We start from the raw sequence: 26,187 nt of genomic DNA on the forward strand, positions 1-26,187 counted from the left end.
TCAGCTGATATTATGTATAAAACTTAGACTTATTTTTTTGTTGTGACTTATTGTATTTGGCTGAATGAAACTATTTTATATCGAATACAAATCTGCATTTTTCATTCTGAAAACTAAAACTTTAACAGATTTGCACATTTGTTTTATATATTAAGTCTTTGTAGTCGGTTATTTTATAAATATCATTCGGATTTTAGTATTTGTCTTTAGTATATTTCGAGTTTATTATAGTATCTTCTTACATTCCTCATTCTAAAGTACACTGTGTATATATATATATATATATATATATATATATATACTATCTAGGGTGTAAATATCTAAATATCTATCTACAGTGTACTTTAGAAACCTTAATGTATTACATAAATATATTTTTCCATGAATATTTATTTTTTCTTTCGTGTATTATGTGTATTTTTGTGTTTTTAGTGGTTTTGATTTTAAACTAAATTTTCGTGGCTCTGTCCGTCCCGTGAACAGAAACTATATAAATCTCGCGAGAGCAGGTGTTCGCTCTGATTGGCTTTCTCGGCTCTGACGTCACAAAATTTGAAATAGAGGCAAGCGTGAAAGAAGCGTCCAACGTGACCGAACGTGACGTGTAAAGTGATCACAAACGCGACTTCCTGTTCGCTGAGAGGGGCTTCAAAATAAAACCCCGTTCTCTTTTAGTTTTATAAAATGTAATTCAGGTTTTTTCAGCAGTTTTATTCTTACATCCAATCTTCTGATTTCTTATGGGGCTTTCACTACTACTACTACTACTATACTACGTCATCTTTGTTATTTTTATGGTTGTTGTTAATCATAATAATAACTATTATTATGATCAGAATTAAAATAATCTGTGTACACAAATGAGGAACTCGATTAATTACAGTCATTACCAATTAACAGGAAATAAAGGACCAATAAACATTTTTTTAATTCTTTAATTTAAAATAAAAATATATATTTAGTTTTAAAATAATGAGTATTCTGTGTTTTGTCATAAAATGTCATTAACAGGATACCATCATCATCATTATCATCATTATCGTCATCATCATCAAATAATAATATTTTAACAGTAAAAATATAATGAATAAATACTGTTCAAATGAATGATTATTTGGAGTAAATTTAAATTAAATTAAAATCGGTAACTGCTGACAACCACTAATGTTCTAAAGTCTACCCTGCTGTCTCTTTATTAAGGACTGATTATTTTGAAATTAAATAATAATAAATAATAAAAATAAACAATAAAAGACATGGTTAGGGGGTTTATTTTGTTAAAAAGTTTTTAATAAAAGTGTGCAGATCGTATTTGTTTCCTGGTAGTAGTATTATATTAATAAAAATGAAATTATGGTATAATTTTTAAACCGTTTAATTAAAATAAACATTCTGTAATGGTGACGCGAAATGTAACAGGAAGTGATGGTGCTCTTAATCTGAAGTTTCCGGTTTATATAGTACCGGAAGTGTTGATGTAGTTGCCGTTAACTTGCAGTTGCCGGTCAACAGAAGGTCGGGCAACAACAACAACAACAGAGCGATCAACAGTTAACGGAAAGTTAAACAGTCACCGGTTTAACGTTTAAACGCGTCGCTTTACTCACCGTGAGCGGGAAACTGACGACTTCCGGTCGCTGTTTGAACCGAAGAAACTGTTTTTGGGATTATCCGCTGATGCTAACGAGCTAACGAGCTAACCGTCAAAGTGAGCCGCTGTCCGCGCGCTCAGCGCCGCTAGCTCCGCTCGCTGTTAGCTCCGTTAGCTGTTAGCTCCGCTCGCTGTTAGCTCCGTTAGCACTTAGCTCCGTTAGCTGTTAGCTCGCTGTTAGCATGCAGTGTGTGACCGTCCTGAAGAAGAGGAGTTTGGAGCCGGAGCCGGAGCCGCGGAGCTGCAGAGCGGTGAGTGAGGAGGATGTTCGTGATGATAATCATGACACTGACGCTGGCGGCTCCAGGTGACGCACCTGCGGGTTGTGTTATGGTTTTATTTTGTCTTTAAGGGACCTTCGTACAACTTTAAATGGCAGTTCATTATCGTTATTTTACCGCTAAATTAATAGAAATCATGTCCTTTAAACTCACAGGCTCCGAAAGACAAAGTTTCCTTTAAACCACAACAACAACAAAACATTTACGCGTTTTCGAAAAATGATTTTGGCGATTTAAATATAAAAAGGCAAACAAACATTTTTCCTGAAACCTTCAGAGGGACTGGCCCGTAGGACTGTCCCTCTTGGAAAGAGATGCTGGAGAAAGCTGGTGGATGAGTGAGACAGACACTCTGTGTCTTCTGTGGGACAGGACATGTGAGCCACCGGGTGTCCCCGGAGCGCAGTTTGTGTGATTAGTGACCGGCTGAGGATGCAGAGGTGGTCTGAGCTGGCGGAGGCTGTCTTCTGAGGTCCGGGATCGTTTCTGTGTTTATGAGAAGCGCTTGACTCTCGACTGTCCTTTTTTGTTTTGTTTTATAAGCCATTTGTCTTTTTCTGTGGAATATCTTGTTAGAGAAAATCAACATAAGAAATGTAAATTACGAAAATAAAACATTTTTTATTATCTTTTAATATGTTTTGAGGATTTTATTTCTATCTTAAATTTTTGGCAATTTGCTAAGACATTTTAACCTTTTCCTATTTTCTTTTTTGACAGTTTTTTCTTCTCGAAAATGTTTTATTATTTTCATTTCTTTTGTCTCGAATTTTTTGTCTTTCCCTTTGTCATATATGTTTATTTGCATGTATCACAGCCAGAAACAAAAAACATGTAACCAAATCTGACCTTAAAATATGATGGTGATGACAGTGACGGTGAAAATGACATTTTATTTATTATTTGTTCTGTTTTTCAGAAGAGGGTGTGTTTGGGGGTGGAGATCCAGGTGAGCGAGTGTCCAATGGAAACGTCCCACATGTTGACCGTGTCCAATCAGCAGCCAGAGCAGCAGGTCAGTTTGTGTTTAAGAAGAGATGTCTGTTAATTATCAGATCATATTGACTTCATCATGTAATATAAACTCTATAGGCCTACAGTTTCATTCAGTCTCAAACCCTGCACGCCTAATAACAGACAGTGTCTGATCCTCTACGCAATCTTCTCTGCACAGCACTGACAGCGTCTGTGTCGGCACTGACAGCGTCTGTATCGGCACTGACAGCGTCTGTATCAGCACTTATACTCACAGCACTGACAGCGTCTGTATCGGCACTGACAGTGTCTGTATCGGCACTGACAGCGTCTGTATCAGCACTTATACTCACAGCACTGACAGCGTCTGTATCGGCACTGACAGCGTCTGTATCGGCACCTATACTCACAGCACTGACAGCGTCTGTATCGGCACTGACAGCGTCTGTATCGGCACCTATACTCACAGCACTGACAGCGTCTGTGTCGGCACTGACAGCGTCTGTATCAGCACTTATACTCACAGCACTGACAGCGTCTGTGTCGGCACTGACAGCGTCTGTATCAGCACTTATACTCACAGCACTGACAGCGTCTGTATCATCACTGACAGCGTCTGTATCAGCACTGACAGCGTCTGTATCAGCACTTATACTCACAGCACTGACAGTGTCTGTATCAGCACTTATACTCACAGCACTGACAGCGTCTGTATCATCACTGACAGCGTCTGTATCGGCACTTATACTCACAGCAATGACAGCGTCTGTATCAGCACTGACAGCGTCTGTATCAGCACTGACAGCGTCTGTATCGGCACTTATGCTCACAGGAATGACAGCGTCTGTATCAGCACTGACAGCGTCTGTATCGGCACTTATACTCACAGCACTGACAGTGTCTGTAGCAGCACTTATACTCACAGCACTGACAGCGTCTGTATCAGCACTGACAGCGTCTGTATCGGCACTGACAGCGTCTGTATCAGCACTTATACTCACAGCACTGACAGCGTCTGTATCATCACTGACAGCGTCTGTATCATCACTGACAGCGTCTGTATCAGCACTTATACTCACAGCACTGACAGCGTCTGTATCAGCACTGACAGCGTCTGTATTGGCACTGACAGCGTCTGTATTGGCACTTATACTCACAGCAATGACAGCGTCTGTATCGGCACTGACAGCGTCTGTATCGGCACTTATACTCACAGCACTGACAGCGTCTGTATCGGCACTGACAGCGTCTGTATCAGCACTGATACTTACAGCACTGACAGCGTCTGTATCGGCACTGACAGCGTCTGTATCGGCACTGACAGCGTCTGTATCAGCACTGACAGCGTCTGTATCAGCACTGACAGCGTCTGTATCGGCACTTATACTCACAGCACTGACAGCGTCTGTATCGGCACTGACAGTGTCTGTATCAGCACTTATACTTACAGCACTGACAGCGTCTGTATCGGCACTTATACTCACAGCACTGACAGCGTCTGTATCGGCACTGACAGCGTCTGTATCGGCACTTATACTCACAGCACTGACAGCGTCTGTATCGGCACTGACAGCGTCTGTATCGGCACTTATACTCACAGCACTGACAGCGTCTGTATCAGCACTTATACTCACAGCACTGACAGCGTCTGTATCATCACTGACAGTGTCTGTATCGGCACTTATACTCACAGCAATGACAGCGTCTGTATCAGCACTGACAGCGTCTGTATCAGCACTGACAGCGTCTGTATCGGCACTTATGCTCACAGGAATGACAGCGTCTGTATCAGCACTGACAGCGTCTGTATCGGCACTGACAGCGTCTGTATCGGCACTGACAGCGTCTGTATCGGCACTGACAGCGTCTGTATCAGCACTTATACTCACAGCACTGACAATGTCTGTATCATCACTGACAGCGTCTGTATCGGCACTGACAGCGTCTGTATCGGCACTGACAGCGTCTGTATCGGCACTGACAGCGTCTGTATCATCACTGACAGCGTCTGTATCATCACTGACAGCGTCTGTATCGGCACTGACAGCGTCTGTATCAGCACTGACACTCACAGCTATACGTAGCTCTGCTTTTAACTCCGCCTCCTGCCAGAGTGAATCATGTTATCTGCACTTCACTGATGATGTCTGTCTGAGCTCACCGTGAACGTGCCTCTCTCAGCCTGAACATAGAGTCGACTGATCTGTGTGTGTGTGTGTGTGTGTGTGTGTGTGTGTGTGTGTGTGTGTGTGCGTGCGTGTGCGTGTGCGTGTGTGCGCGCGCAGGTGCAGGTTGGTGTGGTCCGGCCCAGACCTCCTCCTCTGCTCTGCTGCCCCCGCTGCCTGGGAGGAGAACCAGTGAGTATCAGTCTTAAGTTCGTGTCATTGATTATTAGTTTTGTTGATTATCTGATGGTTATTGATTGTATTTTGTTAAACCTTGTTAAGATGTGTGTGTTAAATAAAGTTTCAGGCAGGTTTAGTAGTTGATCCTGTAGTTTGTTAACCTCTGTGGTGTGTATAACTAGATTTAAAAATAAATTACACCAAAAATTCACACTTGAAAAAGTCATAGCGGCAAATCTAGGCAAATTATGCACTCACAAAAAAAAATGGGAAAAAATATTCTGGGACATACTCTGAATAATTTTGGATTCAAATAAGAGACTAAAAACAACCATTTTCTTTTCATTTGCTGGGTACAAATTTATTATAAAACGTACTGTGTATGATTAATTTTGGGTTAGAAAGGGAAGAAAGAAGAAAGGAAAGAAAAAAAAAAACTTAAATAAATTAAAGCTGTGTATGTATAAAAAATGAAATATACGAATTTAGATATGTATAAGGAACTTGCATGATGAGAAGAGATTATGTCAAATCTTTGGTATATATGTAGGTATGAATGTACGAGTGTTTGAATGTTTTTTTTTTTTTGTTTTTTTTTTTTTTGGGTGGCTCTAGTGTACCAAGAGTGCGCACAGTGTATGGTGTAGGTGTTGGTATATATGGAAATTTGTATGTAATATTTTCTTTGTAATCATTGTATGTTGGTACATACATTAATAAAAAAAAAAAAAAAAAAAAAAAAATAAAAAACCTCTGTGGTGTGTTTAAGGTCTCTGTTAAAGTAGGTTTAGCAGTTTAATGACAGTCGGGTGTTTTGTGTTTTCAGGGTCACATTAATCACATTCTGGGCCACTGAGCCGGCCTCCTGACCCCTGCAGGGACCGCCCACTCCTCCCACAGCTGTCCAATGAGGCGTCCCTCCTCCTGCTGATGATGTCATGGCGACCTCGATCAGGTGCTCCTCTGTCAGGCTGTGTGTACTTGGCGAAGCTTTCACGCTGGTGCTGGTTGGCTGAAATGTTTCCAGGTGTGGAGGTCACGTGACTTCATCTGTCTGTGGTGGTGTGTTCAGGGACAGTCAGACACATCAGTGTTAGCCCCACCCCTTTACCTCCTCCACCCAGTCCCACGGCCCCCCTCAAACCTGACCTCTGATTGCCTCTCATGTTCAGTCAGCTGACCTGACCTGGTGAGGCGTTCGCTGTCAGTCTCATGCTAAGATGTTTGAACAAACCTGCTGACAGTCCTTAGCTAACGCCCCACAGTTTAACCTTTGACCTCTGACCTCAAAACATGGAAAAAAGGCAAAGAGCAAAATCAGCCAAAAAATGTTCCCCACAGAGCAAGAAATTCAGATTTAGGTAACTATTTTAAAATAAGTAAAAATATCCACAGACGTACATATGCATGTATATACGTGTAGATGTATGTACATATATATGTGTTTGTGTGTGTGTGTTTATATACATATATACACACATTTATACACGTGTATGTGTATGTATATATTTGTATATATGTGTGTGTGTTTATATACATATATATACACACATTTATACACGTGTATGTGTATGTATATATGTGTGTGTGTGTGTGTGTTTATATACATATGTACACACGCATTTATGTATGTGTATGTATATATTTGTATATATGTGTGTGTGTTTATACACATATATACACACATTTATACACGTGTATGTGTATGTATATATTTGTATATATGTGTGTGTGTTTATATACATATATACACACATTTATACACGTGTATGTGTATGTATATGTATATATGTGTTTGTGTGTGTGTTTATATACATATATACACATTTATACACGTGTATGTGTGTGTGTGTTCATATACATATGTACACACGCATTTATGTATGTGTATGTATATATGTGTGTGTTTGTTTATGTTGTGTGTGTGTGTGTGTAGATGTAGTGTGTGTGTGTGAAGATGTATGTACGTGTGTTTGTTTATGTCGTGTGTGTAGATGTATGTATGTGTGTGTCTGTTTATGTAGTGTGTGTGTTTGTGTGTAGATGTATGTATGTGTGTGTCTGTTTATGTAGTGTGTGTGTTTGTGTGTAGATGTATGTATGTGTATGTTTGTTTATGTAGTGTGTGTGTTTGTTTATGTAGTGTGTGTGTGTGTGTGTGTGTGTAGATGTATGTATGTGTGTTTGTTTATGTAGTGTGTGTGTGTTTGTTTATGTAGTGTGTGTGTGTAGATGTATGTATGTGTGTGTTTGTTTATGTAGTGTGTGTGTGTGTGTGTGTCTAGATGTATGTATGTGTGTGTTTGTTTATGTAGTGTGTGTGTTTGTTAATATAGTGTGTGTGTGTGTGTGTGTAGATGTATGTATGTGTGTGTTTGTGTGTGTAGATGTACGTACGTGTGTGTCTGTTTATGTAGTGTGTGTGTGTGTGTGTAGTGCAGGTAGTTATATCACAATCATTGTAAACATTTAAAAGAATAATTATTATTAATAGAAATAATTTTAGAGGATAATATTTTTTAAGTGTTTGGTTTCTTCTCATGTTTTTTAAAGAGATCAAAGCAGCGATCTCGGGGTTAATTAATGATAATAATAATGAAGGATTATCTGATTGTAAAGGGTTACGTTCGACAGACGTTTTGGAGCAGTTTTAGGATCAAACGTGTTTGAAGCTTTGATATTTAAAGTCATCAAAGGGAACATTGAGCTCGTGTGTTGATGTTAAAGCGACTGAATTTGTCGTTTTAACTCTTTAATTTCTGTGTGTCAGCGAGGAAGCACCTTAAATTTAAGGCGGTATTGAAGCATCATGAATTCATCAAAAAAAGTAATAACTCATCTTGTTTGTAGATTTATATTTTTATATTTCAAAGCAGTTTTTATGAATCAGACTGAATGTACAGCAACTTCCTGCAGAGCTCTATTTTTGATGACATCATTTCCTGTTTTGGAGCTGACCAATCAGAGTGCACCTTTGTACCTCAGATTCATTTCAAAATAAACATTTTTGACTGAAGACTTCCTCTGAGTCTGTTTTTTTATTGACTAAACAAGAAAAACATGAAGTCAAAAAAAGAGCTTGTTACTGATCAATCAATTTTCTGTCAATCAACAAAAATAAGAACCAATCAGAATGTGTCTGTCAGAAGTCCCGCCCTCCTCAGGTATGCCTCGGGGTCAGGTGAGGCCGCGCTCTTTTGGCTGCAGGAGCTTCACCTGCTCAGGTAAGAACACGTGTTTATTAATGATTATTCTGCAGATGGTTTTCTGATTGATTAACGAGGTATCGTACCGTCTGCAGGTGGCGCCTCCTGCTGGACGCTCGACTCACTGCCGCTCTTCATGGTGGAGATGATCCCGCTCGCCGTCCGCCTCGTTTCTGACAACAGACCAAACCCCACGTTCATTTTCTGTGGAGCCACCGAATCAGCTGCAGGTTCGTTTACAAAAACCACGAAAAAATAATCTAGAAACTCACCGCGCCTCGTTTAGTGTTGACTTGATATTTTATGAGCTTTTTTAGTGTTTTCTCTGTTTAATGAAGTAAAATGATTATTAACATTCGTGTTTTTGTTGTCTGACTGCAAAATGCTAAATTAAGACTTTTTTACACTATACTGACTTTTTGGTGTATTTTTCTATTATACTACGACTTCTCAACATAGCTTGTTTTTTAGAAGCAATATTATGACTTTATTCGACTTAATCGTTAATTTTTACAGTTTTATTTAGCACGAAACCACATCTATTTCAGAGCTGCAGTGGTAATATTTGCAGTACAGATAGTACCATGGACAGTCGTAGTTTTTACCTGCATGCAGTACAGCTGATCGACAGGTGGACGAAACAGCTTCCTTTGCGTCTCCGTCCGACAAACCGAACAACAAACCTCTGAGGAGCCAGGTCAGGACAACAACGTGACACACACACACACACACACACACACACACACACACTCACACTCACACACACACTCACAGTCCTGCATATTGCATCATGTCTGTAATGTGTTATTGAATCAATCAGAAGGATACAGGTTGGTGATGTCAGAGGGCCCTCGCAGCTCCAGAGGCTGAGGACACACACAAATACACACACACACACACACACACACACACACACACACACACACACACACATGTTATTGATTACTGTCTGTCTGTCTAACAGAGCGTCATCACTGCTGACTCTGACTGATCGCTGACCTTCTCGGCTGCACTGGACAGGATCACGTTCTGAAACACAACAACAAGTGAGTCACCCTGCAAGTTGTTCAGGCTCCGGCTCCTCTGACATCACCAGATAAATAATGGCAAATGGACCAGGCAGCGGGGACAGCGAAGACATACCTTCCCTTTACATGTCTCCATAAGACAGATGGCGTTGGCGATGGTGTAACGCCTACAGGTGGAGTCTCTGATGGCAGCGGAGTAGGACACCTCAAACACCACGCCCCTCTCTATGGCCTGAAAGCCCAGGAAGGACAGGTAAGACATGTACACCTGACATCTTTACAGACATGCTACAGTCTGACATTTTGGCAACATTTTGAATGACATGCTTTAGTATGAATTTTTGACCTGAATTTGAATTTGGAAAAAAAACGTAAACTGCATTAAATAGCATGCTGAGGCACGCTGTAGTGTAGAAAGGTAAAAAAAAATGGCCAAAAGCACCAAAATAATTTATGTTGAAAAAATTACACAAAAAGCAAGGCTATAGTATGGCAAAAATGTCAAAAAATACCACATCCCAAAAACAGCTAAAAAATGCTTAAACCTGCATTAAATAGCGTGCTCAGATACGCTATAGCATAGAAAATTGCAAAAACGGCCCAAAACACCAAGATGTGACATGTCGAAAAAATGACCTAAGAAGCAAGGCTATAGTATGGCAAAAATGTCATAAAATGGCACGTCCAAAAAAAACGCTGAAAACAGCTTGAACCCGCAGTAAATAGCGTGCTTAGACACGCTATAGCATAGAAAGTTGCAAAAAAAAAAGCCAAAAACACCAAAATATGTCATGTCGAAAAAAATGGCCCAAAAAGCAAGGCTATAGTATGGCAAAAATATCGAAAAAAGGCAAGTCCCAAAAAAAGCCAAAAACAGCTTAAATCCGCATTAAATAGCGTGCTTAGACACGCTGTAGCATGGAAAGTTGCAAAAATGGCCAAAAACACCAAAATGTGACATGTCGAAAAAACGGCCCAAAAAGCAAGACTTTAGTATGGCAAGAATGTCAAAGAATGATACGTCCCAAAAACAGCTAAAAACAGCTTATAACCGCATTAAATATCATGCTTAGACATGCTATAGCATAAAAAGTTGAAAAAACGGCTGAAAACACCAGCATATGACATGTCGAAAATATTACCCAAAAAGCAAGGCTATAGTATGTCAAAAATGTCAAAAAATGATACGTCTCAAAAACAGCTAAAAAATCCTCAATCCCACATTAAATAGCATGCTTAGACACGCTATAGCATAGAAAGATGCAAAAACGGCTGAAAACACCAACATATGGCATGTCGAAAAAATGACACAAACAGCAAGGCTATAGTATGGCAAAAATGTCAAAAAATGGTACGTCTCAAAAACAGCTAAAAAATTCTCAGTCCCGCATTAAATAGCGTGTTTAGACACGCTGTAGCATAGAAAGTTGCAAAAATGGCTAAAAACATTATAATATAGCATGTCGAAAAAATTACCCAAAAAGCAAGGCTATAGTATGGCAAAAACGTCAAAAAAGTCACGTCCAAAAAAACACTGAAAACAGCTTAAATCCGCATTAAATGGCGTCTTCAGACACGCTATAGCATAGAAAGGTGCAAATACGGCTAAAAACATTATAAAATAGCTGGTTGAAAATATGACCAGAAAAGCAAGGCTATAGTATGGCAAAAATGTCAAAAAAGGGCACGTCCCAAAAACAGCTAAAAACAGCTTAAACCCGCATTAAATAGCGTCCTTAGACACGCTATAGCATAGAAAGTTGCAAAAATGGCTGAAAACACCAACATGTGACATGGCGAAAAAATGACACAAACAGCAAGGCTATAGTATGACAAAAATGTCAAAAAATATCACGTCCAAAAAAACACTGAAAAAAGCTTAAACCCGCATTAAATAGCGTGCTGAGACACGCTATAGCATCGAAAGTTGCAAAAACACCAACATATGGCATGTCGAAAAAATGACCAAAAAAGCAAGGCTATAGTATGGCAAAACTGTCAAAAAAAGGCACGTCCCAAAAACAGCTAAAAACAGCTCAAACCCGCATTAAATAGCGTGCTTAGACATGCTATAGCATAGAAAGTTGCAAAAAAAGTTGAAAACACCAACATATGGCATGTCGAAAATATTACCCAAAAAGGAAGGCTATAGTATGGCAAAAATGTCACGTCCAAAAAAACGCCGAAAACAGCTTAAACGCGCATTAAATAGCGTGCTTAGACACGCTATAGCATAGAAAGTGGAAAAAACGGCTAAAAACACCAACATATGGCATGTCGAAAAAATGACCAAAAAAGCAAGGCTATAGTATGGCAAAAATGTCAAAAAATGGTACGTCCCAAAAACAGCTGAAAAATAATTAAACCAGCATTAAATAGCGTCTTCAGACACGCAATAGCATAGAAAGTTGCAAAAACGGCTAAAAAGATGATAGTATAGCATGTCGAAAAAATGACCCAAAAAGCAAGGCTATAGTATGGCAAAAATGTCAAAAAGAGGCACGTCCCAAAAACAGCTAAAAACAGCTCAAACCCGCATTAAATAGCGTGCTTAGACACGCTATAGCATAGAAAGTTGCAAAAACGGCTAAAAAGATAATATAGCATGTCGAAAAAAATGACCAAAAAAGCAAGGCTATAGTATGGCAAAAATGTCAAAAAAGGCACGACCCAAAAACAGCTAAAAACAGCTCAAACCCGCAGTAAATAGCGTGCTTAGACACGCTATAGCATAGAAAGTTGCAAAAACGGCTGAAAACACCAACATATGGCATGTCGAAAAAATGACCCAAAAAGCAAGGCTATAGTATGGCAAAAATGTCAAAAAAAGGCACGTCCCAAAAACAGCTAAAAACAGCTCAAACCCGCATTAAATAGCGTGCTTAGACACGCTATAGCATAGAAAGTTGCAAAAACGGCTGAAAACACCAACATATGGCATGTCGAAAATATGACCAAAAAAGCAAGGCTATAGTATGGCAAAAATGTCAAAAAAAGGCACGTCCCAAAAACAGCTAAAAATGCTTGAACCAAGATAAATAGCATGCTTAGACACGCTATAGCATAGAAAGGTACGAAAACCGCCAAAAACACCAACATGTGACATGTCGAAAAAATGACCCAAAAAGCAAGGCTATAGTATGGCAAAAATGTCAAAAAATGGTACGTCTCAAAAATAGATAAAAAATGCTCAAACCCGCATTAAATAGCGTGCTTAGACACGCTATAGCATAGAAAGTTGCAAAAACGGCTGAAAACACCAACATATGGCATGTCGAAAAAATGACCAAAAAAGCAAGGCTATAGTATGGCAAAAATGTCAAAAATGGCACGTCCCAAGAACGGCTAAAAACAGCTCAAACCCGCATTAAATAGCGTGCTGAGACACGCTATAGCATAGAAAGGTACGAAAACCGCCAAAAACACCAAAATGTGACATGTCGAAAAAATGACCCAAACAGCAAGGCTATAGTATGGCAAAAATGTCAAAAAATGGTACGTCTCAAAAATAGATAAAAAATGCTCAAACCCGCATTAAATAGCGTGCTTAGACACGCTATAGCATAGAAAGTTGCAAAAACGGCTGAAAACCACAACATATGGCATGTCGAAAAAATGACCAAAAAAGCAAGGCTATAGTATGGCAAAAATGTCAAAAAATGGCATGTCCGAAAAACAGCTAAAAAATGCTTGAACCCGCAGTAAATAGCATGCTTAGACAAGCTATAGCATAGAAAGGTACGAAAACCGCCAAAAACACCAACATATGGCATGTCGAAAAAATGACCAAAAAAGCAAGGCTATAGTATGGCAAAAATGTCAAAAAAAGGCACGTCCCAAAAACAGCTAAAAACAGCTCAAACCCGCAGTAAATAGCGTGCTTAGACACGCTATAGCATAGAAAGTTGCAAAAACGGCTGAAAACACCAATATATGGCATGTCGAAAATATGACCAAAAAAAGCAAGGCTATAGTATGGCAAAAATGTCAAAAAAAGGCACGTCCCGAAAACAGCTAAAAACAGCTTAAACCCGCATTAAATAGCGTGCTTAGACACGCTATAGCATAGAAAGTTGCAAAAACAGTCAAAAACATCAAAATGTTACATGTCGAAAATATGACCAAAAAAAGCAAGGCTATAGTATGGCAAAAATGTCAAAAAAAGGCACGTCCCAAAAACGGCTAAAAACAGCTCAAACCCGCATTAAATAGCGTGCTGAGACACGCTATAGCATAGAAAGGTACGAAAACCGCCAAAAACACCAAAATGTGACATGTCGAAAAAATGACCCAAACAGCAAGGCTATAGTATGGCAAAAATGTCAAAAAATGGCACGTCCCAAAAACAGCTAAAAACAGCTCAAACCCGCATTAAATAGCGTGCTTAGACACGCTATAGCATAGAAAGTTGCAAAAACGGCTGAAAACACCAACATATGGCATGTCGAAAAAATGACCAAAAAAGCAAGGCTATAGTATGGCAAAAATGTCAAAAAATGGCACGTCTCAAAAATAGATAAAAAATGCTCAAACCCGCATTAAATAGCGTGCTTAGACACGCTATAGCATAGAAAGTTGCAAAAACGGCTGAAAACACCAACATATGGCATGTCGAAAATATGACCAAAAAAGCAAGGCTATAGTATGGCAAAAATGTCAAAAAAAGGCACGTCCCAAAAACAGCTAAAAACAGCTCAAACCCGCATTAAATAGCGTGCTTAGACACGCTATAGCATAGAAAGTTGCAAAAACGGCCAAAAACACCAAAATGTGACATGTCGAAAAAATGACCCAAAAAGCAAGGCTATAGTATGGCAAAAATGTCAAAAAATGGTACGTCTCAAAAATAGATAAAAAATGCTCAAACCCGCATTAAATAGCGTGCTTAGACACGCTATAGCATAGAAAGTTGCAAAAACGGCTGAAAACACCAACATATGGCATGTCGAAAAAATGACCAAAAAAGCAAGGCTATAGTATGGCAAAAATGTCAAAAAAAGGCACGTCCCAAAAACAGCTAAAAACAGCTCAAACCCGCATTAAATAGCGTGCTTAGACACGCTATAGCATAGAAAGTTGCAAAAACAGCCAAAAACATCAAAATGTTACATGTCGAAAATATGACCAAAAAAAGCAAGGCTATAGTATGGCAAAAATGTCAAAAAATGGCATGTCCGAAAAACAGCTAAAAAATGCTTGAACCCGCAGTAAATAGCATGTTTAGACACGCTATAGCATAGAAAGGTACGAAAACCGCCAAAAAAGCCAAAATGTGACATGTTGAAAAAATGACACAAAAAGCAAGGCTATAGTATGGCAAAAATGTCAAAAAAAGGCACGACCCAAAAACAGCTAAAAACAGCTTAAACCCGCATTAAATAGCGTGCTTAGACACGCTATAGCATAGAAAGTTGCAAAAACAGCCAAAAACATCAAAATGTTACATGTCGAAAATATGACCAAAAAAAGCAAGGCTATAGTATGGCAAAAATGTCAAAAAAAGGCACGTCCCGAAAACAGCTAAAAACAGCTTAAACGCGCATTAAATAACGTGCTTAGACACGCTATAGCATAGAAAGTTGCAAAAACGGCTGAAAACACCAACATATGGCATGTCGAAAAAATGACCCAAAAAGCAAGGCTATAGTATGGCAAAAATGTCAAAAAATGGTACGTCTCAAAAATAGATAAAAAATGCTCAAACCCGCATTAAATAGCGTGCTTAGACACGCTATAGCATAGAAACTTGCAAAAACGGCTGAAAACACCAACATATGGCATGTCGAAAAAAATGACCCAAAAAGCAAGGCTATAGTATGGCAAAAATGTCAAAAAATGGCATGTCCGAAAAACAGCTAAAACAGCTTGAACTCAGATTAAATAGCATGCTTAGACAGGCTATAGCATAGAAAGTTGCAAAACCGCTGAAAACACCAACATATGTGACATGTTGAAAAAAAGACACAAAAAGCAAGGCTATAGTATGGCAAAAATGTCAAAAAATGGTACGTCTCAAAAATAGATAAAAAATGCTCAAACTGCATTAAATAATGTGCTTAGACACGCTTATAGCATAGAAAGTTGCAAAACGGCTAAAAACACCAACATGTGACATGTCGAAAAAATGACCCAAAAAGCAAGGCTATAGTATGGCAAAAATGTCAAAAAAGGTATCGTCCCAAAACAGATGAAAACAGCTCAAACTCATTAAATAGCGTGCTTAGACACGCTATAGCATAGAAAGTTGCAAAAACGGCTGAAAACACCAACATATGGCATGTCGAAAAAATGACCAAAAAAGCAAGGCTATAGTATGGCAAAAATGTCAAAAAATGGCATGTCCGAAAAACAGCTAAAAAATGCTTGAACCCGCATTAAATAGCGTGCTTAGACACGCTATAGCATAGAAAGTTGCAAAAACGGCTGAAAACACCAACATATGGCATGTCGAAAAAATGACCCAAAAAGCAAGGCTATGGTATGGGAAAAAAGTCAAAAAGGCACGTCCCAAAACAGCTAAAACAGCTCAAACTCAAGCATTAAATAGCGTGCTTAGACACGCTTATAGCATAGAAAGTTGCAAAACAGCCAAAACACCAAAATGTGACATGTCGAAAAAATGACCCAAAAAGCAAGGCTATAGTATGGCAAAAATGTCAAAAAAATGGCACGTCCAAAAACAGATAAAAAATGCTCAAACTCAGATTAAATAGCGTTCTTAGACACGCTTATAGCATAGAAAGTTGCAAAACCGCCAAAACACCAAATGTGACATGTCGAAAAATGACCCAAAAAGCAAGGCTATAGTATGGCAAAAATGTCAAAAAATGGTACGTCCCAAAAACAGCTAAAAACACCTCAAACCCGCATTAAATAGCGTGCTTAGACACGCTATAGCATAGAAAGTTGCAAAAACGGCTGAAAACACCAACATATGGCATGTCGAAAAAATGACCCAAAAAGCAAGGCTATAGTATGGCAAAAATGTCAAAAATGACACGCCTCAAAACAGCTAAAAACAGCTCAAACCCGCATTAAATAGCGTGCTTAGACACGCTATAGCATAGAAAGTTGCAAAAACGGCCAAAAACACCAAAATGTGACATGTCGAAAAAATGACCCAAAAAGCAAGGCTATAGTATGGCAAAAATGTCAAAAAAAGGCACGTCCCAAAAACAGCTAAAAACAGCTTAAAGCCGCATTAAATAGCGTGCTTAGACACGCTATAGCATAGAAAGTTGCAAAAACGGCTAAAAACATCAACATATGGCATGTCAAAAAAATAACCCAAAAAGCAAGGCTATAGTATGGCAAAAATGTCAAAAAAAGGGACGTCCCAAAAACAGCTGAAAACAGTTAAAACCCGATATAAATAACATTCTTAGACACGCTATAGCATAGAAAGTTGCAAAAACGGCTGAAAACACCAACATATGGCATGTCGAAAATATTACCCAAAAAGCAAGGTTATAGTGTGGCAAAAACGTCAAAAAAGGTACGTCCCAAAAACAGCTAAAAACAGCTAAAATGCGCATTAAATAGCGTGCTTAAACGGGCTATAGCATAGAAAGTTGCAAAAACGGCTGAAAACACCAACATATGACATGTCGAAAATATTACCCAAAAAGCAAGGTTATAGTGTGGCAAAAACGTCAAAAAAGGTACGTCCCAAAAACAGCTAAAAACAGCTAAAATGCGCATTAAATAGCGTGCTTAAACGGGCTATAGCATAGAAAGTTGCAAAAACGGCTGAAAACACCAACATATGACATGTCGAAAAAATGACCCAAAAAGCAAGGCTATAGTATGGCAAAAATGTCAAAAAAAGGTACGTCCCAAAAACAGCTGAAAACAGTTAAAACCTGCATTAAATAACATTCTTAGACACGCTATAGCATAGAAAGTTGCAAAAACGGCTAAAAACATCAACATATGGCATGTCAAAAAAATAACACAAACAGCAAGGCTATAGTATGGCAAAAAAGTCAAAAAAAGGCACGTCCCAAAAACAGCTAAAAATAGCTCAAACCCGCATTAAATAGCGTGCTTAGACACGCTATAGCATAGAAAGTTGCAAAAACGGCTGAAAACACCAACATATGGCATGTCGAAAAAATTACCCAAAAAGCAAGGCTATAGTATGGCAAAAATGTCAAAAAAGGCACGTCCCAAAAACACCTGAAAAATGATTAAACCCGCATTAAATGGCGTGCTTAGACACGCCATAGCATAGAAAGGTACAAAAACCGCCAAAAACACCAAAATGTGACATGTCGAAAAAATGACCCAAAAAGCAAGGCTATAGTATGGCAAAAATGTCAAAAAATGGTACGTCTCAAATATAGATAAAAAATGCTCAAACCCGCATTAAATAGCGTGCTTAGACACGCTATAGCATAGAAAGTTGCAAAAACGGCCAAAAACACCAAAATGTGACATGTCGAAAAAATGACCCAAAAAGCAAGGCTATAGTATGGCAAAAATGTCAAAAAAAGGGAGGTCCCAAAAACAGCTAAAACAGCTCAAACTCAGATTAAATAGCGTGGTTTAGACACGCTATAGCATAGAAAGTTGCAAAAACGGCCAAAAACACCAAAATGTGACATGTCGAAAAAATGACCCAAAAAGCAAGGCTATAGTATGGCAAAACTGTCAAAAAAAGGGACGTCCCAAAAACAGCTAAAAACAGCTTAAAGCCGCATTAAATAGCGTGCTTAGACACGCTATAGCATAGAAAGTTGCAAAAACGGCTAAAAACATCAACATATGGCATGTCAAAAAAATAACACAAACAGCAAGGCTATAGTATGGCAAAAAAGTCAAAAAAAGGCACGTCCCAAAAACAGCTAAAAATAGCTCAAACCCGCATTAAATAGCGTGCTTAGACACGCTATAGCATAGAAAGTTGCAAAAACGGCTGAAAACACCAACATATGGCATGTCGAAAATATTACCCAAAAAGCAAGGTTATAGTGTGGCAAAAACGTCAAAAAAGGTACGTCCCAAAAACAGCTAAAAACAGCTCAAACCCGCATTAAATAGCGTGCTTACACACGCTATAGCATAGAAAGGTACGAAAACCGCCAAAAACACCAAAATATGACATGTCGAAAAATTGACCCAAACAGCAAGGCTATAGTATGGCAAAAATGTCAAAAAATGTCACGTCCAAAAAAACACTGAAAACAGCTTAAACCCGCATTAAATAGCGTGCTTACACACGCTATAGCATAGAAAGTTGCAAAAACGGCTAAAAACATGATAATATAGCATGTCGAAAAAATGACCCAAAAAGCAAGGCCATAGTATGGCAAAAAAGTCAAAAAATGGTACGTCTCAAATATAGATAAAAAATGCTCAAACCCGCATTAAATAGCGTGCTTAGACACGCTATAGCATAGAAAGTTGCAAAAACGGCTGAAAACACCAACATATGGCATGTCGAAAAAATTACCCAAAAAGCAAGGCTATAGTATGGCAAAAATGTCAAAAAATGACACGTCCCGAAAACAGCTAAAACAGCTCAAACCCGCATTAAATAGCGTACTTAGACACGCTATAGCATAGAAAGTTGCAAAAACGGCCAAAAACACCAAAATGTGACATGTCGAAAAAATTACCCAAAAAGCAAGGCTATAGTATGGCAAAAACGTCAAAAAATGACACGTCCCAAAAACAGCTAAAAACAGCTCAAACCCGCATTAAATAGCGTGCTTAGACACGCTATAGCATAGAAAGTTGCAAAAACGGCCAAAAACACCAAAATGTGACATGTCGAAAAAATGACCCAAAAAGCAAGGCTATAGTATGGCAAAAATGTCAAAAAAAGGCACGTCCCAAAAACACCTGAAAAATGATTAAACCCGCATTAAATGGCGTGCTTAGACACGCCATAGCATAGAAAGGTACAAAAACCGCCAAAAACACCAAAATGTGACATGTCGAAAAAATGACACAAACAGCAAGGCTATAGTATGGCAAAAATGTCAAAAAAAGGGAGGTCCCAAAAACAGCTAAAAACAGCTTAAAGCCGCATTAAATAACATTCTTAGACACGCTATAGTATAGAAAGTTGCAAAAACGGCTGAAAACACCAGCATATGGCATGTCGAAAATATTACCCAAAAAGCAAGGCTATAGTATGGCAAAAATGTCAAAAAATGACACGTCCCGAAAACAGCTAAAAACAGCTTAAACGCGCATTAAATACCGTGTTTAGATACGCTATAGCATCGAAAGTTGCAAAAACGGCTAAAAACACCAACATATGGCATGTCGAAAAAATGACCCAAAAAGCAATGCTATAGTATGGCAAAAATGTCAAAAAAAGTCACGTCCCAAAAACAGCTGAAAAATGATTAAACCCGCATTAAATAGCGTGCTTACACACGCTATAGCATAGAAAGTTGCAAAAACGGCTAAAAACATTATAATATAGCATGTCGAAAAAATGACCCAAAAAGCAAGGCTATAGTATGGCAAAAAAGTCAAAAAATGGTACGTCTCAAATATAGATAAAAAATGCTCAAACCCGCATTAAATAGCGTGCTTAGACACGCTATAGCATAGAAAGTTGCAAAAACGGCTGAAAACACCAACATATGGCATGTCGAAAAAATGACCCAAAAAGCAAGGCTATAGTATGGCAAAAACGTCAAAAAATGACACGTCCCAAAAACAGCTAAAAACAGCTCAAACCCGCATTAAATAGCGTGCTTAGACACGCTATAGCATAGAAACTTGCAAAAACGGCCAAAAACACCAAAATGTGACATGTCGAAAAAATGACCCAAAAAGCAAGGCTATAGTATGGCAAAAAAGTCAAAAAAAGGCACGTCCCAAAAACAGCTAAAAATAGCTCAAACTCAGATTAAACAGCGTGCTTAGACACGCTATAGCATAGAAAGTTGCAAAAACGGCTGAAAACACCAACATATGGCATGTCGAAAAAATTACCCAAAAAGCAAGGCTATAGTATGGCAAAAATGTCAAAAAAGGCACGTCCCAAAAACACCTGAAAAATGATTAAACCCGCATTAAATGGCGTGCTTAGACACGCCATAGCATAGAAAGGTACAAAAACCACCAAAAAAACCAAAATGTGACATGTCGAAAAAATGACCCAAAAAGCAAGGCTATAGTATGGCAAAAAAGTCAAAAAATGGTACGTCTCAAATATAGATAAAAAATGCTCAAACCCGCATTAAATAGCGTGCTTAGACACGCTATAGCATAGAAAGTTGCAAAAACGGCTGAAAACACCAACATGTGGCATGTCGAAAAAATGACCCAAAAAGCAAGGCTATAGTATGGCAAAAACGTCAAAAAATGACACGTCCCAAAAACAGCTAAAAACAGCTCAAACCCGCATTAAATAGCGTGCTTAGACACGCTATAGCATAGAAAGTTGCAAAAACGGCCAAAAACACCAAAATGTGACATGTCGAAAAAATGACCCAAAAAGCAAGGCTATAGTATGGCAAAAATGTCAAAAAAAGGCACGTCCCAAAAACACCTGAAAAATGATTAAACCCGCATTAAATGGCGTGCTTAGACACGCCATAGCATAGAAAGGTACAAAAACCGCCAAAAACACCAAAATGTGACATGTCGAAAAAATGACACAAAAAGCAAGGCTATAATATGGCAAAAATGTCAAAAAAAGGGAGGTCCCAAAAACAGCTGAAAACAGTTAAAACCCGCATTAAATAACATTCTTAGACACGCTATAGTATAGAAAGTTGCAAAAACGGCTGAAAACACCAGCATATGGCATGTCGAAAATATTACCCAAAAAGCAAGGCTATAGTGTGGCAAAAATGTCAAAAAATGACACGTCCCGAAAACAGCTAAAAACAGCTTAAACGCGCATTAAATACCGTGTTTAGATACGCTATAGCATCGAAAGTTGCAAAAACGGCTAAAAACACCAACATATGGCATGTCGAAAAAATAACACAAAAAGCAAGGCTATAGTATGGCAAAAACGTCAAAAAAAGGCACGTCCCAAAAACACCTGAAAAATGATTAAACCCGCATTAAATGGCGTGCTTAGACACGCCATAGCATAGAAAGGTACAAAAACCGCCAAAAACACCAAAATGTGACATGTCGAAAAAATGACACAAACAGCAAGGCTATAGTATGGCAAAAATGTCAAAAAAAGGGAGGTCCCAAAAACAGCTGAAAACAGTTAAAACCCGCATTAAATAACATTCTTAGACACGCTATAGTATAGAAAGTTGCAAAAACGGCTGAAAACACCAGCATATGGCATGTCGAAAAAATGACCCAAAAAGCAAGGCTATAGTATGGCAAAAATGTCAAAAAAAGGGACGTCCCAAAAACAGCTGAAAACAGTTAAAACCTGCATTAAATAACATTCTTAGACACGCTATAGCATAGAAAGTTGCAAAAACGGCTGAAAACACCAACATATGGCATGTCGAAAAAATTACCCAAAAAGCAAGGCTATAGTATGGCAAAACTGTCAAAAAATGACACGTCCCGAAAACAGCTAAAACAGCTCAAACCCGCATTAAATAGCGTACTTAGACACGCTATAGCATAGAAAGTTGCAAAAACGGCCAAAAACACCAAAATGTGACATGTCGAAAAAATGACCCAAAAAGCAAGGCTATAGTATGGCAAAAAAGTCAAAAAATGGTACGTCCCGAAAACAGCTAAAAACAGCTAAAATGCGCATTAAATAGCGTGCTTAAACGGGCTATAGCATAGAAAGTTGCAAAAACGGCTGAAAACACCAACATATGGCATGTCGAAAAAATTACCCAAAAAGCAAGGCTATAGTGTGGCAAAAAAGTCAAAAAATGGTACGTCCCGAAAACAGCTGAAAACAGCTAAAATGCGCATTAAATAGCGTGCTTAAACAGGCTATAGCATAGAAAGTTGTAAAAATGGCCAAAAACACCAAAATGTGACATGTCGAAAAAATGACCCAAAAAGCAAGGCTATAGTATGGCAAAAATGTCAAAAAAAGGGACGTCCCAAAAACAGCTGAAAACAGTTAAAACCTGCATTAAATAACATTCTTAGACACGCTATAGCATAGAAAGTTGCAAAAACGGCTGAAAACACCAACATATGGCATGTCGAAAAAATGACCCAAAAAGCAAGGCTATAGTATGGCAAAAATGTGACAAAATGGCATGTCCCGAAAACAGCTAAAACAGCTCAAACCCGCATTAAATAGCGCGCCTTAACACGCTATAGCATAGAAAATTGCAAAAACGGCCAAAAACACCAAAATGTGACATGTCGAAAAAATGACCCAAAAAGCAAGGCTATAGTATGGCAAAAAAGTCAAAAAATGGTACGTCCCGAAAACAGCTAAAAACAGCTAAAATGCGCATTAAATAGCGTGCTTAAACGGGCTATAGCATAGAAAGTTGCAAAAACGGCTGAAAACACCAACATATGGCATGTCGAAAAAATTACCCAAAAAGCAAGGCTATAGTATGGCAAAAAAGTCAAAAAATGGTACGTCCCGAAAACAGCTGAAAACAGCTAAAATGCGCATTAAATAGCGTGCTTAAACAGGCTATAGCATAGAAAGTTGTAAAAATGGCCAAAAACACCAAAATGTGACATGTCGAAAAAATGACCCAAAAAGCAAGGCTATAGTATGGCAAAATGTCAAAAAATTTCACGTCCAAAAAACACTGAAAACAGCTTAAACCTGCATTAAATAGCATGGCGCTTCAGACACGCTTATAGCATAGAAAGTTGCATAACGGCTAAAAACATGATAATATAGCATGTCGAAAAATGACCCAAAAAGCAAGGCTATAGTATGGCAAAAAGTCAAAAAAGGCACGTCCCAAAAACAGCTAAAAATAGCTCAAACCCGCATTAAATAGCGTGCTTAGACACGCTATAGCATAGAAAGTTGCATAAACGGCTGAAAACACCAACATATGGCATGTCGAAAAAATTACCCAAAAAGCAAGGCTATAGTATGGCAAAACTGTCAAAAAATGACACATCCCGAAAACAGCTAAAACAGCTCAAACCCGCATTAAATAGCGTACTTAGACACGCTATAGCATAGAAAGTTGCAAAAACGGCTAAAAACATGATAATATAGCATGTCGAAAAAATGACCCAAAAAGCAAGGCTATAGTATGGCAAAACTGTCAAAAAATGACACGTCCCAAAAACAGCTAAAACAGCTCAAACCCGCATTAAATAGCGTACTTAGACACGCTATAGCATAGAAAGTTGCAAAAACGGCTGAAAACATTAGAAAATAGCATGTTGAAAAAATGACACAAACAGCAAGGCTATAGTATGACAAAAATGTCAAAAAAAGGCATGTCCCAAAAACAGCTGAAAAATGATTAAACCCGCATTAAATAGCGTGCTTAGACACGCTATAGCATAGAAAGTTGCAAAATGGCTAAAACATGATAATATAGCATGTCGAAAAAATTACCCAAAAAGCAAGGCCATAGTATGGCAAAAATTTCAAAAAAAAGGCACGTCCCAAAAACCGATGAAAAATGCTTAAACCCGCATTAAATAGCGTGCTTACACACGCTATTGCATAGAAAGTTGCAAAAATGGCTGACAACACCAACATATGGCATGTCGAAAAAATGACCCAAAAAGCAAGGCTATAGTATGGCAAAAATGTCAAAAAAAGGGACGTCCCAAAAACAGCTGAAAACAGTTAAAACCTGCATTAAATAACATTCTTAGACACGCTATAGCATAGAAAGTTGCAAAAATGGCTGAAAACACCAACATATGTCATGTCGAAAAATGACACAAACAGTAAGGCTATAGTATGGCAAAACTGTCAAAAAATGACACGTCCCAAAAACAGCTAAAAACAGCTCAAACCCGCATTAAATAGCGTGCTTAGACACGCTATAGCATAGAAAGTTGCAAAAACGGCCAAAAACACCAAAATGTGACATGTCGAAAAAATGACCCAAAAAGCAAGGCTATAGTATGGCAAAAAAGTCAAAAAATGGTACGTCCCGAAAACAGCTAAAAACAGCTAAAACCCGCATTAAATAGCGTGCTTAGACACGCTATAGCATAGAAAGTTGCAAAAACGGCTGAAAACACCAACATATGGCATGTCGAAAAAATTACCCAAAAAGCAAGGCTATAGTGTGGCAAAAAAGTCAAAAAATGGTACGTCCCGAAAACAGCTGAAAACAGCTAAAATGCGCATTAAATAGCGTGCTTAAACAGGCTATAGCATAGAAAGTTGTAAAAATGGCCAAAAACACCAAAATGTGACATGTCGAAAAAATGACCCAAAAAGCAAGGCTATAGTATGGCAAAAATGTCAAAAAAAGGGACGTCCCAAAAACAGCTGAAAACAGTTAAAACCTGCATTAAATAACATTCTTAGACACGCTATAGCATAGAAAGTTGCAAAAACGGCTGAAAACACCAACATATGGCATGTCGAAAAAATGACCCAAAAAGCAAGGCTATAGTATGGCAAAAATGTCAAAAAATGACACGTCCCGAAAACAGCTAAAACAGCTCAAACCCGCATTAAATAGCGTACTTAGACACTCTATAGCATAGAAAGTTGCAAAAACGGCCAAAAACACCAAAATGTGACATGTCGAAAAAATGACCCAAAAAGCAAGGCTATAGTATGGCAAAAAAGTCAAAAAATGACACGTCCCGAAAACAGCTAAAAACAGCTAAAATGCGCATTAAATAGCGTGCTTAAACGGGCTATAGCATAGAAAGTTGCAAAAACGGCTGAAAACACCAACATATGGCATGTCGAAAAAATTACCCAAAAAGCAAGGCTATAGTATGGCAAAAAAGTCAAAAAATGGTACGTCCCGAAAACAGCTGAAAACAGCTAAAATGCGCATTAAATAGCGTGCTTAAACAGGCTATAGCATAGAAAGTTGTAAAAATGGCCAAAAACACCAAAATGTGACATGTCGAAAAAATGACCCAAAAAGCAAGGCTATAGTATGGCAAAAATGTCAAAAAAATTTCACGTCCAAAAAAACACTGAAAACAGCTTAAACCTGCATTAAATGGCGTCTTCAGACACGCTATAGCATAGAAAGTTGCATAAACGGCTAAAAACATGATAATATAGCATGTCGAAAAAATGACCCAAAAAGCAAGGCTATAGTATGGCAAAAAAGTCAAAAAAAGGCACGTCCCAAAAACAGCTAAAAATAGCTCAAACCCGCATTAAATAGCGTGCTTAGACACGCTATAGCATAGAAAGTTGCAAAAACGGCTGAAAACACCAACATATGGCATGTCGAAAAAATTACCCAAAAAGCAAGGCTATAGTATGGCAAAACTGTCAAAAAATGACACATCCCGAAAACAGCTAAAACAGCTCAAACCCGCATTAAATAGCGTACTTAGACACGCTATAGCATAGAAAGTTGCAAAAACGGCTAAAAACATGATAATATAGCATGTCGAAAAAATGACCCAAAAAGCAAGGCTATAGTATGGCAAAACTGTCAAAAAATGACACATCCCGAAAACAGCTAAAACAGCTCAAACCCGCATTAAATAGCGTACTTAGACACGCTATAGCATAGAAAGTTGCAAAAACGGCTGAAAACATTAGAAAATAGCATGTTGAAAAAATGACACAAACAGCAAGGCTATAGTATGACAAAAATGTCAAAAAAAGGCATGTCCCAAAAACAGCTGAAAAATGATTAAACC

At 38.4% G+C, this 26,187-nt stretch overlaps 2 protein-coding genes across 4 annotated transcripts in view; one reads left to right on the top strand and one right to left on the bottom strand.

Moving 5' to 3' along the window:
- Window positions 1–1,462: 1,462 nt before the first annotated feature.
- On the top strand, window positions 1,463–8,268 carry LOC148186263 (uncharacterized). 2 transcript variants are annotated; one of them, XM_088069669.1, is made up of 5 exons: window positions 1,463–1,777; window positions 1,821–1,902; window positions 2,852–2,947; window positions 5,193–5,264; window positions 6,079–8,268. In XM_088069669.1, the coding sequence occupies exons 2-5, from the start codon at window positions 1,834–1,836 to the stop codon at window positions 6,106–6,108; spliced, it is 267 nt and encodes an 88-aa protein (XP_087925795.1). In that variant the 5' UTR covers window positions 1,463–1,777; window positions 1,821–1,833; the 3' UTR covers window positions 6,109–8,268. The 2 variants fall into 2 exon arrangements, with proteins under 2 accessions (XP_087925795.1, XP_087925794.1); XM_088069668.1 differs by having other exon boundaries at window positions 1,467–1,902.
- A 7-nt stretch (window positions 8,269–8,275) lies between these two features.
- rpp30 (ribonuclease P/MRP 30 subunit) overlaps window positions 8,276–26,187 on the bottom strand; it is a 51,232-nt gene continuing 33,320 nt past the window's right edge. For both annotated transcript variants that reach the window (XM_088069667.1, XM_088069666.1), the window contains 6 exons: window positions 9,602–9,718; window positions 9,458–9,487; window positions 9,287–9,324; window positions 9,064–9,143; window positions 8,545–8,631; window positions 8,276–8,468 (listed from right to left, as the gene is read on the bottom strand). In XM_088069667.1, coding sequence (XP_087925793.1) covers window positions 8,413–8,468; window positions 8,545–8,631; window positions 9,064–9,143; window positions 9,287–9,324; window positions 9,458–9,487; window positions 9,602–9,718 — 408 coding nt within the window. In that variant the 3' untranslated portion in view covers window positions 8,276–8,412. The remainder of the gene's footprint in view (window positions 8,469–8,544; window positions 8,632–9,063; window positions 9,144–9,286; window positions 9,325–9,457; window positions 9,488–9,601; window positions 9,719–26,187) is intronic.

The sequence above is a fragment of the Plectropomus leopardus genome, chromosome 19 (genome assembly GCF_026936395.1).
Source record: "Plectropomus leopardus strain MGB_pleo_1.0 chromosome 19, ASM2693639v1, whole genome shotgun sequence".
Classification (NCBI taxonomy): Eukaryota; Metazoa; Chordata; class Actinopteri; order Perciformes; family Serranidae; genus Plectropomus; species Plectropomus leopardus.